The 17,824-nt window shown below is 35.2% G+C and overlaps 1 protein-coding gene across 4 annotated transcripts in view; it reads right to left on the bottom strand.

Moving 5' to 3' along the window:
* Nucleotides 1-17,824, bottom strand: part of LOC143222853 (inactive tyrosine-protein kinase 7-like) — a 98,168-nt gene that overhangs the window by 45,455 nt on the left and 34,889 nt on the right. The window contains exon 1 of one of the 4 annotated variants that reach the window (XM_076449943.1): nt 8,673-8,691. The exons of the other annotated variants lie outside the window; for them this stretch is intronic. Coding sequence (XP_076306058.1) covers nt 8,673-8,676 — 4 coding nt within the window. The 5' untranslated portion in view covers nt 8,677-8,691. Of the gene's footprint in view, nt 1-8,672; nt 8,692-17,824 lie in introns of those variants that run through there. 4 annotated transcript variants of the gene reach the window in all.

Genomic DNA, 17,824 nt, shown 5'->3' with positions numbered 1-17,824 from the left:
TATAGGGATTTTGCACATGTTGCACTTGCAGAACATGCAGATCTCTCAAACAGATTTAGTGGACACGCATGCGTTTTGGCGAAAAATCCGATGTTTTCCTCCGTTTTCAAAGTGCACAACTTTTATTGTCATTTTGGTCTGACAATCAGTGCCTTAACACGTGTAACATCACATACTTTGAGCTTGTAACGTTATTACATATATTTCTCTTTAAAATAACAAAAATATCCCTTTTGCGTTTCTTGTTTTGAAGAGTATATTACTGTTTATAGATTAATCAATAATACTAGAAATCTGCAAGTTATTGAATACTTTAGGTTTAAAGTAATTATAAAGTATAAAGTTTTAATTTGAAATTTCTCTTTTAAAAGCTTGATAAATCATTTACTTTTCATCAATATCTTATAACATCTAAAAGTAAGTGCTTCATTGTTTTATTATTATTATTATTTATGACTTTCCTTATGTGAGACTGGCGAACAGATGTTAAGACTGGTAGACGGTTTTTCCCCACCTGTGTGTTCTACTTCTTCAGTTACCTCCAAAACCTATAATACTCTTATATCCCACATTATAACCTGTACCTTGGCATCTTTTAGATTTGTGCAGCTTTTTTATGTTTGTTTATACACACATTATACACACAGAGGTAGACAGAAACAATATAAGTTGCAATAATACTTGCAATGAGATAATTTCTATGGACTGTTGATTTTTCAGATAAAAACTTCATAACAGCACTCAGCATGAACAATACTAACTTTATACAGAGTACCTTGTCTGTATATGTGATCCTTTGTTTTATTTCATCTAATCTGATGAAAAGATAAATATAGCTAGAGATTAATCGTTTAAGCTAAATAATAGAAATGTCAAACTCATAAAAACTTTATTATTATTATTAAGGCTAATAATACATAAATTAGGGGATTAATCCCTGTGGTAAGGCATTTAAAGAGAACATTTCAACGCGTTGCCCGAGTGAAAACGTTTTGGTACACAAGTATTACTGTGCACGACCACTTAGGTAGTGACAAGCGAGAACCCGATTTCATGTACCTTGACATCAACAAACATCCAGCAGTACTTTGAATAAAGATGGAAAAATAATAAACAGGCAACATCTATGAATGTCATAGATTGATGCAATTTATATATATACTGTATCAAGTTCATACAATCTTCTCATAGAGCGAAACACGAAAGTTACAAAACAGACCTTTTAGAATATTAGTCACTTGTTCTGTTTCATCAGACTAGTTTGTTGTTCCCTCTGCTCGTGATTTACCATCGCACAATTTATTAGCCTTAAGTTTTTTGTTTTTTTTTTTGCTCAAAAATATATATCTTGTTTATCTTATCTGGTATTCCTGGAATTAAAAAGAGACGACTAGCACATCTGGAGAATATGTTCTCCTGGTGGTTTCAGTCACAACTACGATAATAAGATTGTTGTGTATTTACAACCTGCTCGTGTAAATAACGAAAAATGATACTATATTAATAAAAACAAAGCGAAATGTATTAAACTCACAAACGTTCTTTAATATCTTTCAGTGTATATTAGTATATACTGAAATTTGCAGACAACTGTAAAAAAACTTTAATATTTAATTTCAATTTTGTAACTGCTTTTTAATACAATATTCAATGCTTGAGAAAAATAACTGTGGGCCACACACTTCAAAAAGCGCGTGCAGTCACTCTCATGAGGATACTCGCCCCAGCGACGTGGACACCGATCTGTGGGTTGGGGTTGTTCTAGAGAAGGTATTTGTTTTATTAATGCTGTGGTTGATAATCGAATAAAACAACATCGACTTTAAAGATCAAACCAAACGTTCATCTACTCAACTCATTGAAGGTTACAGATAAGAAATCCTAGAAATAGTTCACATAAGTCAGTTACAGATGATGAAGAACAACAGAGTTCATCTAATTGCCAGAGTTCATTAAAAATTAAATAACCACAACGAAGAAGGCAGAAAAAAACAATGCTTTTTCATGTAAGGTGAATATGAGGAAAACTCAGAATTTAAAACTATATTATCTGAAAATCAAATTTTATCAGAGGTACACTGATATTCAGCAGATTTGTTCAAGAAAGTTTGAACACGATAAATGCGTTTCAAAACCTGTCACAGAAAGTGTTCATCATGCTTTCCGTCATTCTTAATCAACGTATCCTGCATATCTCTGAATCAAGTTAATGTAATTATCGTCTGTTCTGGACAGTGTTCATTCATTCTCGCAATATTTCGTACACTGTTACACTTTTTTTTTTTTCAAACTAACATTCTCATATTGCAGATAGAGAGAAAGAGAAGAAAAATAAAAGAAATGCTACTTTGAGGGAACAAAAAGAAGAAAAGAGATTTAAGTAAGCAATTCTGTATAGTTTTTAAACAACCTGTACTAGGACTAAATTATCCTAAATAAAACTTATCGTTTTTAATGTACCTCTGAATAAATTTGACTCAAATAAACAGTTTTGATTGCGCGATGATTTATAGATGTTGAGTTTTCTTTACAGTCACATTACTCAGATGTTGAGTTTTCTTTACAGTCACATTACTCAGATGTTGAGTTTTCTTTACAGTCACATTACTCAGATGTGGAGTTTTCTTTACAGTCACATTACTCAGATGTGGAGTTTTCTTTACAGTCACATTACTCAGATGTGGAGTTTTCTTTACAGTCACATTACTCAGATGTGGAGTTTTCTTTACAGTCACATTACTCAGATGTTGAGTTTTCTTTACAGTCACATTACTCAGATGTTGAGTTTTCTTTACAGTCACATTACTCAGATGTTGAGTTTTCTTTACAGTCACATTACTCAGATGTTGAGTTTTCTTTACAGTCACATTACTCAGATGTGGAGTTTTCTTTACAGTCACATTACTCAGATGTGGAGTTTTCTTTACAGTCACATTACTCAGATGTGGAGTTTTCTTTACAGTCACATTACTCAGATGTGGAGTTTTCTTTACAGTCACATTACTCAGATGTTGAGTTTTCTTTACAGTCACATTACTCAGATGTGGAGTTTTCTTTACAGTCACATTACTCAGATGTGGAGTTTTCTTTACAGTCACATTACTCAGATGTGGAGTTTTCTTTACAGTCACATTACTCAGATGTGGAGTTTTCTTTACAGTCACATTACTCAGATGTGGAGTTTTCTTTACAGTCACATTACTCAGATGTGGAGTTTTCTTTACAGTCACATTACTCAGATGTTGAGTTTTCTTTACAGTCACATTACTCAGATGTGGAGTTTTCTTTACAGTCACATTACTCAGATGTTGAGTTTTCTTTACAGTCACATTACTCAGATGTTGAGTTTTCTTTACAGTCACATTACTCAGATGTTGAGTTTTCTTTACAGTCACATTACTCAGATGTTGAGTTTTCTTTACAGTCACATTACTCAGATGTGGAGTTTTCTTTACAGTCACATTACTCAGATGTGGAGTTTTCTTTACAGTCACATTACTCAGATGTGGAGTTTTCTTTACAGTCACATTACTCAGATGTTGAGTTTTCTTTACAGTCACATTACTCAGATGTTGAGTTTTCTTTACAGTCACATTACTCAGATGTTGAGTTTTCTTTACAGTCACATTACTCAGATGTGGAGTTTTCTTTACAGTCACATTACTCAGATGTTGAGTTTTCTTTACAGTCACATTACTCAGATGTTGAGTTTTCTTTACAGTCACATTACTCAGATGTTGACTTTACAGTCACATTACTCAGATGTGAGTTTTCTTTACAGTCACATTACTCAGATGTGGAGTTTTCTTTACAGTCACATTACTCAGATGTGGAGTTTTCTTTACAGTCACATTACTCAGATGGAGTTTTCTTTACAGTCACATTACTCAGATGTGGAGTTTTCTTTACAGTCACATTACTCAGATGTGGAGTTTTCTTTACAGTCACATTACTCAGATGTTGAGTTTTCTTTACAGTCACATTACTCAGATGTGGAGTTTTCTTTACAGTCACATTACTCAGATGTGGAGTTTTCTTTACAGTCACATTACTCAGATGTGGAGTTTTCTTTACAGTCACATTACTCAGATGTGGAGTTTTTTTTTACAGTCACATTACTCTCGTACGCCTCGAAAAGTTGGCAAAATAACCAATCAGTAAATTCCAGTATTAAACATGTGCATCATATGTTAGGAAACCGTATTTTATATAAGGTTTTGTTAAGGTTTACCTGTTGTTGTTTTTTATTATTTCTACTTGTTAGTGTTTCTAAATGATAAGCAAATTATTAAAAATCACATATTTTCAAAACATAATTATCAGGTTTATTTAAAATGAATTATTTATCTATGTAGAGATGATCCCTTCTACTAAGTACTTCATGCGACAAGGTAATAATATGAGATTCCAAAGGTTTGATAAATAAAGGTTACTTCTTGAAAAACAAAATATCCAATGAAAATCACCATGATGAACCTTGTCGCTGATATTACTAACATTACTGAAGAGTCTTAACTTCACAAGGTGCTCCGCCAACATTAAATTTATTAAGCCATATGTTAAACATCACCAGACATCATTGTTTGAAACTATAGTTATTGTTGTGAAGACAGATACGTGATGATTTTTTTGTTCTGCCTATACCTATCTTTTCAGATAGCTGTATAATATTTCGTATCATACCCACCTGTTCTCTCTCTCGTTTACTAGATATCTATTTGTTTTCATCTTTACAGTTTGTAAATTAAAAGAAAAAACAACATTCCGGTCTGAATCAATCAGTTTGATGTGTGACCTGCCTACCACAGTTATTCTTGCATGTTTATAAGACTTGCCGAAATGTGTTGATCTGAGTTTGTTTATAAATCAGCTTTTCAACATCTCTGAAATACTGTCTAACACGTTATGTTTTAATGTAGACATGATCTTGCGGTTTAGGAAGTGAGCGAGATTTTGTCTAATACTTTTATAGCATTGCATTATGATGTATCAACAGTTAACTAACATTATTCAGACACACAAGTGTTTTGTTAAAGTTAGGTGAAAGAGCTTTTTGTCCAAACATTTCCGATTTAAGATAAGTATAATTTAAAACTGTTATACCTAAGAATTTCTCAGCCACTGCACAGAGACTAACAAGTTACAAGATCAGTTTTAAAGATACATAAGGATACATGTAAACTAACCTACAAATTTCGTAACTGTTTTACATAATTACGTAGACATTTATGTCTCCTATGATCTCTGTCCCTAGTGCAAAACAATGAATGTTACAGAGGTATTTGTATGGGAAATAGAAACGGGTCCTACGGCATGATTATAATCTATGTATATGCCACATTCGTATTTTACCACTATCGACCATGAAGTTTCGTTGAAACAGTGCTGAACCAGGACATTTAATGATAACACAAGTCCCACTTTCTGAATCATAACATTATTATTTTACGATATTATCCTTTATCTGTAGTATGAATATTTGTAGAAAAGATACTGAACATTTGAAACCAAAATATGTTGTTGTCTTTTTTTTTAAAAACTAAAAGTAATAAAGTAAAAGGATGTCATTTCCAGCGGAAAGTAATTTTTCACTTTACCAGGAAGCATACAAGAAGAATGGATGTAATGACATTACAGACTATAAGTCATCACAACAAATTGCAGGTCTGTGTTTTTGACAAGTGAAAAATTTGTTTCTTTCAAGTGCTTCCTAGGAAAGGAACGAAATCAATTTTCTTTATTTTCTGGAAGCTCAAGTCATTATTTCCCGTCATTCTCTCTATGAATAATGCCTTAGAAACTGCTTTTATTTGATTAATAATTTTTACTGATTACTTATAATTAGACTCTATAAGTCGCATATACGACCTTTTACCTGTTAAATTCAATGACGTCAGAAAACAGTCGAGCTTATTCGTGCATGTATACTTCTTCCAACGCACATTTCAATTATTCAAGTTATATGCTAATCAACTAAGCGATTGTTTCAGCATTTTCACATACAATTAGACATAGGCCATCTACTAATTTAACAGTGATATGCTAGAGTGGAGGCAGTTAGTCAATAACACCCACCCTAACTTTTGGGATACTTTAGTCTCATTACATTATAGGGTTTTACCGTCACTCCTGGCCCAGCATGGCCAGGTGGTTAAGGTACTCGAATCGTAATCTGAGGGTCGCGGGTTCGAATACCCGTCGCACCAAATATGCTCACCCTTTCAGCCATGGGGGGCGTTATAATGTGACGGTCAATCCCACTATTTGTTAGTAAAACAGTAGCCCAAGATTTGGCGGTGATGACTAGCTGCCTTCCCTCTAGTCTTAGACTACTAAATTATGGACGGCCAGCGCAGGTAGTCCTCGTGTAGTTTTACGCGAAATTAAAAAATAAACAAAACAAACTGTCACTCTTATGAGACACATAAAATCCCAAAACGTGGAGCACGTTTTTGCAGTGTCACGAACAAAAAACCTTCAGATTCACAATCAGGGCACATTAATCACTTAGCCACGCTTGGCATACTGAGTGACAGAAGTCTGATTTATACTTTATTACTAATTAATTGCAAAATCTAAACAACTTTAAGTGTATTTAGTGGTAAAGAGTAATAACAACAACAAATATTTCTATCTCCTAAACATACACACACACTAGAAGTATTCAGCATGTCACTCACTGGTTGCACGTAATTTTCAATAAAATATTTTCTCAGACGTCTAGGCTTATTGGCGTTATTTATTGAGAAAGGTGAGAGGGAAGCCGAAACGTGAGAAAGAAATATCGTGTAAATAATAAAATGGAAAATACTTGAAAGAGTTCAATGTGATAAAAATACATATAACAATAACAGAAGTACAGTTTCTAAAAATAATACAACACTCTTAAATTTCAACATATAGTCGTGTAGCACTAAAGTCTTTGGAATACTAGAGAAAAGATAAATAAATCTCCCTTTTAAAAAAAAATGGTGGTAAAATACAAAATCGTTTGAGCATTTGTAATATGGATTGTTGTCAGTTTCATTGCCTCTGATGGCTGACATGGGTAACATGTTTTCAAAAGATCACTGCTGGTTCAATATATAACACTTAAATTAATTAACAAAAGTAAAGCCATGTTTTAGCTTTTACTGAAATATTGAAAACCCCAAAAGGTCACTCAGGCCATTCACAGGATATTGTGCTCGGGACCAATGATGGATAATGGCTGCTCAGGATTTCCTCAGTGCTGTCAAATAGATATTCTGAGATGACTCTCATAAAACATTAACTGAAAATGATGGAGCACGTTTTATATAGAAACACAACTTAGTGGATGCCATTACCTGTTACGTTTCAACGTAGACTTTTGATAACTCAAAGTTTTCCAAAACACTTGTTCCTCTGTTTGTCTGTAGTAATTGTATTAATTCATAAACAGTTGTTGGCACATAAAACGATGGAAGTACTCGGCATAAGTTTAAAGTCCATTGCTCAAAGACTTAATCCATTTGAGTTTATGCGTGTAACTGAAATACGAGTTTTCCTTAATTAGAAGCTTATCAAAATGTCATTCCTTTATCCATTGCGGCTACAAGTATACTTGCACCATAACGCGTGTAGCTAGAGCAGAATGATTATATAATTTTAAGGAAAGAGAGGCGGCAAACTTTATGGAAGCAAATGTACACAGATAATATTCGTACGTGCATGTGCCATTCAAGAGACGTGACGGAGCACGTAGATTAAAATTCACTTCCTTTCCGGGTACATTAAGCGCTGTGTGACAAGGGTAATGTTGTGTGTTTATTCACTGTCTCTGTAGCGTAGGAAACTGAATTGTTGGACACGGACGATTTCTGGTGTGAACATTATATCGTCGAAAAGAAACGCTTACTATTTACGGTAGCTGTGTTTTATCACATTATTACTACTATAGATAGTATTTTTCTTATTTCATAACAGTAGTTTTGTGTATTGTACTAAAGCATTAACGTTATATACTCAGTTTTTCTTAATACAGGCCCGGCATGGCCAGGTGGGTTAAGGCGTTCGACTTGTAATCTGAGTGTCGCGGGTTCGAATCCCCGTCGCACCAAACATGCTCGCCCTTTCAGCCGTGGAGGCGTTATAATGTTACGGTCAATCCCACTATTCGTAGGTAAAAGAGTAGCCTAAGAGTTGGCGGTGGGTGGTGATGACTAGATGCTTTCCCTGTAGTCTTACAATGCTAAATTAGGGACGGCTAGCGCAGATAGCCCTCGCGTAGCTTTGCGCGAAATAAAAAAAAACACAACCAAACAGATTTTCTTATTGCAAAACAGTAGTTTTGTGAGGTGTATTACATCATTACAACTGTGGGCAGATTTTAGTGTCACTTTAGTGTAAACAATAGCTTTAGGTAGCATGTTCATCTCATCATCCAACACTAGAAATATGTTCTTACATACAACAGTTTTATTAATTTATTTTCTTTAAAAAGTCTGGTGACGATGACTAGTTGCCTTCCCTCTAGTTTTACTCTGCTAAATTAGGGACGGCTAGCGCAGATAGTCCTCGTGTAGCTTTGCGCGAAATTCAAAAACAAACATACAAACAAACAAAACATCATTAAAAAGTCTGACATTGTTGTACACTAGAACAACAGTTTGGTGAAGTTCTAACAAACGAATTATATCTTTGTTTCTTACCCATTATTTGTACGTAAAAACAGACGCCAGAGAGCCTGCGACAACAACTTCGTTCTGTTGGTCTCATGTATACAGCATGTTGCGTATTTACCTAGAGCGTCATCAGCGGTGATTTATTGGTATCACCACGGTGCACGTGATGTGATAAACAGAGATATGTTTAACAGCTGTTTGCTTTCCACTGCAGTTATAAAGAGTGAGAGGATATATATCAATCAGCTCAGCCTTATAACATCGGGTCTCTTGATGTCTACCGTGTCTGTTTGCAGACCAAGCACACCAGGGACGGTGAAAAATCAATATTTTCGACATTACGGTAATCTTGAAACTGGGAGACACAGATTCAAATAGATAAAAAAAAGCTTTAAGGCTAGATGAACAAATATATGTGTATATAAGTGGAAAGTGTCATGACTGAAAATGAAAGAAATATGAAAAAAAGGATAGATGGAAAAACACCTTTAAAGAACAATCCATAAATAAAATTGAGATTGGTCAAATGATATAACGTACCATACCATATGCTAGCCCCCCAATGGCACAGCGGTATGTCTACGGACTTACAACGCTATGAGCAGAGCAAAGATAGCCCAATGTGTAGGTTTGTGGTTAACTTAAAAAAACAACAACAAACAAATAATAACATGTACTAAATGACAAGGTTCTTTCAGAAGGAACTCAGGTCACTATATAGATAGTTATCTATTTCAACAACTAAAAGCGCCTACATCCAAACATTTTGAATCGCTAGATGAGGATTTGAGAAGACGTAAACTTTTAAAATAAAGTATGAGTACTTGTGAATTTCTGAACAAGTATTTCTAAAATAAAAATAAAGACTTTTTAGTGTACCTATTATCACCTCCTGGTGAGGATATAATAGTAATTTTAAAACAATTAGAGCATACTCGGGGGGGGGAGATTATTAAAGAAGATTGAAAAACGCGTTTTTATTGAATAAAAAAGCTGTTGTTGAGATTGTACTTTGCAAAACTGATAAATTTTGTATAATACAAATAAGAAAATGTAAATAAAAAAATAATATTGAAATGTACGTAACTAAAGAGAAATCATTCAAATAATTTGTCTACTTGTTGTCCCTCGCTAGTAGAGCGGTAAGTCTACAGATTTACAACGCTAAAATCAGCGGTTTGATTCCCCTCGATGGACTACGCAGATAGCCCGATGTGGCTTTGCTATAAGAAAACACACTTGTCCACTTGTCATACATTGCAGAAAACTAACATAGAAGTGTCTGTAAACCAAATTAAATGTTCTTATTCTTCTGAATCAAGTTTGCGTCTTTATGTTTAATCCATTTCCTACAGAAAGACCGCAAAACAGATATGATTAATGGACTCTGTGATTATGTTTCCAGTTAGAATGGTTGCTTTTAAACAAAAGAACTTAAGCATGGTTGCTGTAATCTTTACTTAAGTAAGCTAGGGAAATATTAAAAAGAAAGGCTGAAGTGGAAAACAAAAGGGGGTTATTTTTATTTGTCTGTGGAATTGCGCCAAAAACTGCTCGAGGGCTATCTGTGCTAGCCGTCCCTAACTTAGAAGTAATGCACTGGAGAGAAGGCCTCTATTCACCATCACTAAATTGTGCCGCCAACTCTTAGGTTGCTATTTAACCAACAATAAAGCTAGATTGACCGTCACTTTATATCGCTTCTACGACTGCAAGAGTGAGCATGTTCGATGACAAGATTCGAGGCTACATCCCTCAGGTTGCGAGTCGAGCGTCCTTAACCATTGGGCCATGACAGGCCCAGTGAAGATGGGAGAACCTGCTCTACTGTTAATTTATAACAGTCATTGTTTGTTTGTTTACTGTTAAGCGCAATGGGCTACCTGTGTTCTGTCTACTGCGAGTGTTGAAATCTTATTGTTAGCGATACACATATTTTACCGTCAATTGGGTCCTGCATCGGATGTACATTTTTCTTTTAATTTAATACTCGTTTCCTGTGTCCGATCAATGTTGAGCTAAATAATTATACGCACTTGAGCTACAAAATACCTTCGTGAAGTACCAGCACGTTTCTGTTCACAAAGAGACTTAATATAAAACACACTTAATTTTGTTTATGATTTGCGTTCTGACAGGAAAGGCAGAAGAATCTGCGCCGCCTAGAGGAGATTAACAGAGGAAATCCTTGCCCTGAAAACACAAATCCTTGTTCTACTTTCAAATAGAATATATATATATTACTTAAATGTACTAGAAGTACTGTAAACTCTCGAATTTTTAATTTTTAATTGAATTTTCTGTTCATAACCGCTAGTTTAAAGACAAAAAAATATTAAGTTCGGTTGTATAAGCCTATATTCATATTTTTATACCATCAGTCGACTGTAAGAAAACAAACATAAATACTTAAGTCTAGATTCAGGCACGACCTTCCTTATTTGGCACTAATAGATAACAATTACCAGTTGTACTTACACAGGGTCCCCGAAAATGTTCTGTTTAAAACCAAAAGTAAGAGTAAAAAATATTTTTTCTTGCTTTTGAAGTTTGATATTGTGTTGTAGCCTACAGAGTACATAATTACTCTCGTGATTAATGGCATGTGAAGGTTATATTGACGTCGCGACAGTTCAAATTTCAACATTAAGCATATCTTACGTGACGTCATTTTAGTTTCTACTGATCGACTGCGCGTGTGGGTAAAACAGATGACCCCTCAAGGATATTAATTTAAAAGCTATGTATAAGTTTTTAAAAACTATTCTGACAGTTAGAACAGTCAATAATTATAATTTTTAAAAGTAGTGGACACTCCCAGTTCTGTACACAAGAAATCTAAAACTGCTTGGAAACCATAATACTTTAAATGTTAAATTTGTTTTATTTTATTATTACATCACAGGAAGAGTGAGAATATAATTTAAAAATAGATGCCAGTTTATATTTTCAGAGCAAAGTCACATTGGTACATCTGTTGCGTTTACCGTCGGGAATTGAATCCCGGATTTTAAAGCTGTAAGTCCGTAAACTTATAGCTATCCCATAAGGACGCGTTAGTTCATCTCATATGTAGAACGAATAAAGAATTTAAAAGTAGATGTTATTTATTTTGGCTAACGGACTTTCTTTATGATACAGTTTGTACGTAAAAGTTTTCCTGTAATTCATTTCACATATTATTTCACATTGATTCTTTCAGTGCTTTCATATACCTAAAATTGATAATAATTACAAGTCACGTGCTTAAACTGATTAACGCTTTAACAGTTGTCGTTCATAAAAACTAAGGCTATATATATATATATATATATACACACACACATATCACCTAGACCGCCATTATGTCTGTGGTATCCTATCCAAGCCGGCTTGTTGAATCCACTTATTAGGTGAAATATCTAGTCTGCACTGCTTATATCAGTTGTAGTGTGTTGACATATCATATAACATATTCTACTTTGCTTTCACTCATGTGTTCTTGGAATTATTAATATTACTTTGTTACAAAACCGAAAGGTCAATATATAACATCCAAGTTGTCAATAAGCTAAAAAAATAAAAACAATTCCTAACAATTTAATAATTTGTTTTATATAAATTTCAGGTAAATATGAGACGGACTAACTAACAGCTATATACTATTATTCTGTGATAAATGATTATAGCCTGGACAGGTATACACTGAGTTTCATTTATTACATGGTCTTTATATCACATATCCAAGAAGACGGGAATAAAATAATAATCAAAATACCGGAACATATTTTCTACAATGCAGCCATCTGACTCCCACAAGTGGCTTTTAGTTGGTTGCCAGTGATGACAGAGGGATAAAACTACAATCAATCATCATATGTCATGGACATCTGGCCAAGATTCCTTCCGTTCCGACCAAATAAATGAAGACTACTTCTTTTAGTCAGTTAGGAAATAAATTTCCAACTAAAACCCGCGCCATACTGTTCAACCGGTAACGCTTGATATGGCGGGGAAAATTTTCAAATTCTTTAAATTTCAAAGCAATTAACTTGTTATTAAAACTGTACGAGTCAGTTAGCACTTAAAAGTTGCAAAGATGTACTCAACTAACATCCACGTAAATGGGGCACACAGCCAAGAATGGTGGTCCGTCATACAAAAATTAGTTGCGAAGGTAAGCTAAATAAAAGGTGCATAGCCATACTTAATGCTGGTCTGGCACAGAAAACTGAACTTCAAATAGGAATGTATGTCACTTCACTTTCCAGATTTCAAATAAGAAATCTTGTCTTGAACATGGTCCTCATCCTATCACTTAAAGAACGTATCCTTCGTTTTGTATTTAAATTTATACCACACGTATCATGTGTCATACTTCATACATGATAAAAATAACTTTTAATAAAAATAAGTTTTAAGGTTAAGTTTAAATTTCGCGGAAAGCTACACGTGGGTCGTCTGCGAAAGACGTCCCTAATTTAGCAGTGTAAGACTAGAGGGAAGGCAGCTAGTCATCACCATCCATCGCCAACTTTTGGGCTACTATTTTACTAACGAATAGTGGGAATGACCGTCACATTATAATGCTCTTTTGGCTAAAAGGTGCAACGGGGATTCGAACACGCGACCCTCAGCTTTGGGGGCAAACGCTCTAATTCACGTGGCAATGCCGGACCATCCAATCAAAGTAGGCTATACGTTTAATTAATACGAAACTAAAAAGCAACCTTGCAATTAGGTTAATTAAATGTACCTTTCTTGCGTTTCTACTGATAAAAATTGAAATACGTTGTTCTCGTTGTTACGGATATAGAATATAATACTTAAAAACACCAGTTTCTTTTTTATTACTTAAATGTTACTAAAGACATTCTAACAATTCTTTAGTTTAATATTAAAACGATGAAACTGATTATCAGGCCTTAAATATTTCATAGGATATATCACACATAAAACCGCCAACATTTTTGTTTATTTTATTTTCTTACTGCTTGAAAAAAGGTTTCTTTGATTGTGGCAACACTAAGACCGCTAGCCAGTCAGTAGTGAGTTCCTTAATGGTACGAAGGATGTATGTTCATGTCACCAGTGACATCGTGAGGAACAATCTCATTATGAGAGAAGTGGGTTGATATAAAACCTCAAAGAAGCAGCAAGATTGTGGTTACAAGTTTGTAAGTATTATCGACAAAATTTACCTCACCAAGTACGACTGTCTTTGGTGCCTACTGTAGAAGCTGTATATCTTGTACTAAATGTTGATTTTCGAGAAGTCGCTCTTATTATGCTTAATCCAGAGCATGAAACACTGAACCATTTCAGCTAATAGCTCACTTTGCCACACAGGCGCACTCTTTCTAAGAGGATGCCATAACACCTATTACACTAATTACGTGGCCTCTTGTTTTATTGTTCTTTATTATGAAAGTTGGAGGTTGGGGGGGAGGGTTTATTTGTTCAATCACCAGCTGTATCCTGTTCTAGCGAATAAAAACGTGTTTTCTTTGAAGCAAATGATCTGTTAACAGCAACACAAGTTTCATATATGTCTCCGAAATAAATACCATTATTAGTTCGTTTAATTACGATGATCAGATGTCTAAAGGCTTGACGAAGGACACGCCAAAATAAAGAGAAACACAAAACTACAAGATGTATATGACATACAAATTTCTACACTAAAAGGGTGGGACTAATATTATTAATATTCATATCTTCCCTTCTTGTATCGAAAGGATTTTTTTTTCATAGCTTCATATGGTTGCTTAGTATTCCATCGAAAGTTTCAAAGGGCGAAATACTATAATTAATTTTAAGACTGTTTTGGTTTCATTGTGAATCGATATTTGGCTTATCTTATCAATATACACTCACTCTAGTACTTACTCTTTATCTCTCTCTGAGTTTTGCCTTCATATCACTTACTTTAATTACTGTAACATTTTATCTTTTCGTTTAAAGCATCGTTGGTGCATGATGGGTCAAATATGCTTGAGAGCGTTGTGATGTTTCGATCAATCCCACTATTTGTTAGTAAAAAAAGTATCCTAAGAGTTGGCGGGGGGTTTTGATAACTAGCTGCCTTTCCTCTAGTCTTACACTGCTACATTAAGAACAGTTAGCGCAGATAGCCCTCGTGTAGCTTTGGATGAAATTTCAAAACAAAGTTCGAAAGGTGCGTTTGGTTACACAAGTACATCAAAAGTTCTTTTTCGCCCGTTAGTACAGCGGTAAGTCTATGGATTTACAAGGCTAAAATCAGGGGTTCGATTCCCCTCGGTGGGCTCAGCAGATAGCTTGATGTGGCTTTGCTACAAGAAAACACACTCAAATGTTCTTAAAGAAACTATGTATAAACATTCCATAGCTGACGTCAGAGTCTACCACTTATTTTTACTATATCCAATCATGTGTTGGTATAAAAAAAAACGACAAAAAAGTCAACAACAACCATTTTATGTTGAACGGATTGTTTCAGTTTAAAGAAGACATGGTTTTGACCTTTCCTAATGGTAGCACTAAACAGGCTGTTAATATTACTACCAGAGAATTTAACTCATGGACAAGTGGTTTACGCACTCGACTCGTAATCTGAGGATCGGAGGTTCGAATCCCGGTCGCACCTAACATGCCCGCTCTTTCAGCCATGGGGGCGTTATAATGTGATAGTCAATCCTACTACTCGTTGGTAACAAAAGTATCCCAAGAGTTGGCTGTGGGCTAGTCTTACACTGCTAAATTAGAGGTGGCTAGCGTAGATAACCCTCGTGTAGCTTTGCGCGAAATTCAAACCCCAATAATAGACCGTCTTTATAATAAGATGCCAGAGAGAAGTGGAGAACGTTTGAGAAGGATAATTTGTTTATTATCATGCAAAGACATTCGAGGGCTATGTCTCCAATTTAGAAGTATTAGACTATTAATAGCTATTCAGTACCACCCACCGTCAACTCTTGGGCTCCTCTAATCGTGAAGTGGAATTAACCCTCACATTATGATACCTTCAGGGCTAAAAAAACGAGCATGTTTGATGAAGGGATTCCAATACATGATCCGCATATTACGAGTCAAGCGCCCTAATCATAAGGACATACCAAACTGCCCCCTAGTGGGACAGCGGTATGTCTGCAGACTCACACCGCTAGAAATCGTAGTGGGCAGAGCACAGATAGCCCATTGCGTAGCTTTGTGCTTAATTCCAAACAAACAAACAAACCATACCAAGTACATAGACAATTGGAGAAAACAGTTTCACTTTTTTTGTGATTCGATGCTTCAGTAAACACAGAAACAAAACTTATTTTCTCTAAATACCTTTTAATCATCTTGTGGCAACACATTATACAGAACCACCTCAATTCTTGTTGGGACGAATGGTGCGGGAAAACATTGGCTCAAACTGTTTGAGTTTAGATGCACAATCCATTAAGCAAAAACTCTTGTTACGATTCACAATATAAAATGTAAACATACCTTCAGCAGTTGTTATTATTTTAAGTTCAGAGCAAAGCCACGCGGGCTATCTGCTGTGCTCACCTCAGAGAATCAGGCTCCTGTCTTATCGTTTTAAATCCAAAGACTTGCTGCTGTCCCACCGGGAGACTTCGTCAACAGCAGCTAATGCTGTTCTTTATTACCAATATTTGCTTTCCGAAAGCATTAGAAGATTACTAGCAGCTGATGCAGACAAGTCAGTCTTTGTTTATCAGAGTTCATGTCCCTTGACGCAAGTTCTTCAAAAACACAATTTTTGAAAATTGTGAACCTACATTTGTTACAAAACTCGTCGCAAGCAGTTGTTGATTGGTTAGTAGTTTTGAATTTCGCGCAAAGCTACACGAGAGCTATCTCCAAGCTTGGTACTAAGGTATAGGACTTACAACGCTAAAATAGAGGGACACAGCACAGATAGCCCTTTCTGTGTATTTGCGCTTAACAAAACTACAACAAATCAGCAAATAGCGTACGTTTTACGCAAGAAGAAACGGATAAATCAGTAATAAGCATATGATAAACTCCTTTTCAATTGTTTGTTTGTTTGGAATTTCGCGCAAACCTAGTCAAGAGCTATCTGCGCTAGCTATCCCTAATTTAGCAACGTAAGGTTAGAGTGAAAGCAGGTAGTTGTCACTACCCACCGCCAACTCTAGGGCTACTCTTTCAACAAAGAATAGCGGGATTAACCGTGACATTATAACACTTCCATAGCTGAAAGGGTAAGAATGTTTGGTGTAAGGGGTATTCGAACACGCGCCCTTCAGATTGCAACTCAAGCGCTCCAACCATTTGGTCATGTCAGGACGCAAACAATTGTTTACATATAAAAGCGGATACTTTTACTACCATCGAAAGTGCGCCGCTTCTTTGGCTTTTGTTTATAATTATTGGCTGGAAAAGACAAGACGAAGGCCTACACTTCTGTGATTTAAAGCTATTGGTGGGCACAAAGTGCAATGTGTGTAAATTAATACTCAAAATTTAAGATAATGAAAATGTTTTTGCCTTATCTAGTTTTTACTGAAATAGAATTGTTTGTTTCTATGCACAAAATTGCACGATGGTTATCTATGGTGTGTTTAGGGAGGGGATCAAGTCTAGAATTCTAATGTTATAAGCCCTCAAGCTTATTGCTGCGTTGCCAGGAGGTATAATAATATTTGAAAAGCGGCTCTGTTTCATCTAGAACTGGACATACAGATAATTCAATATTTACAAGAAATATAGAAAAAAAGAATGACATGCAGTTAATTAATTACGTTATTCAGTATGTAATTATTATGATGCCAAATTTACAATAGAGTTGTAATGTTCGGTCGATTCCCCTGTGTGTTAGTAAAAATGTAGCCCAAGAGTTAGCGGTGGATGGTGATGACTAGCTGTTTTTCCTCTTGTCTCACACTGCTAAATTAGGGACGGCTAGCGAAGATAACCCTCTGTAGCTTTGTGCGAAATTAAAAAGAAACCAAAAACTAGTTCTCAAAGTATTTGTTATGTTGCGCCACCAATGAACAATTTAATGTGAAGTTTATCATTTACCTCAACGAAATCAGTGTATCTAGCAGAAACTTGTTCAAAGCAGTGCATATGCGTGTTACTTCGGAACTAACACGAATATATTTATAATACGTTCGAAAATGTTCTGAAAGTTACATAACCTCAGATTTATCACCAATCTAACAGTGGTTAAGTCGCAAACT

This window comes from Tachypleus tridentatus, chromosome 8 (genome assembly GCF_004210375.1).
Source record: "Tachypleus tridentatus isolate NWPU-2018 chromosome 8, ASM421037v1, whole genome shotgun sequence".
NCBI classification, from domain to species: domain Eukaryota; kingdom Metazoa; phylum Arthropoda; class Merostomata; order Xiphosura; family Limulidae; genus Tachypleus; species Tachypleus tridentatus.
The sequence above is the reverse complement of the archived record's forward strand: the minus strand, read 5'-3'. Positions and strand labels throughout refer to the sequence as shown.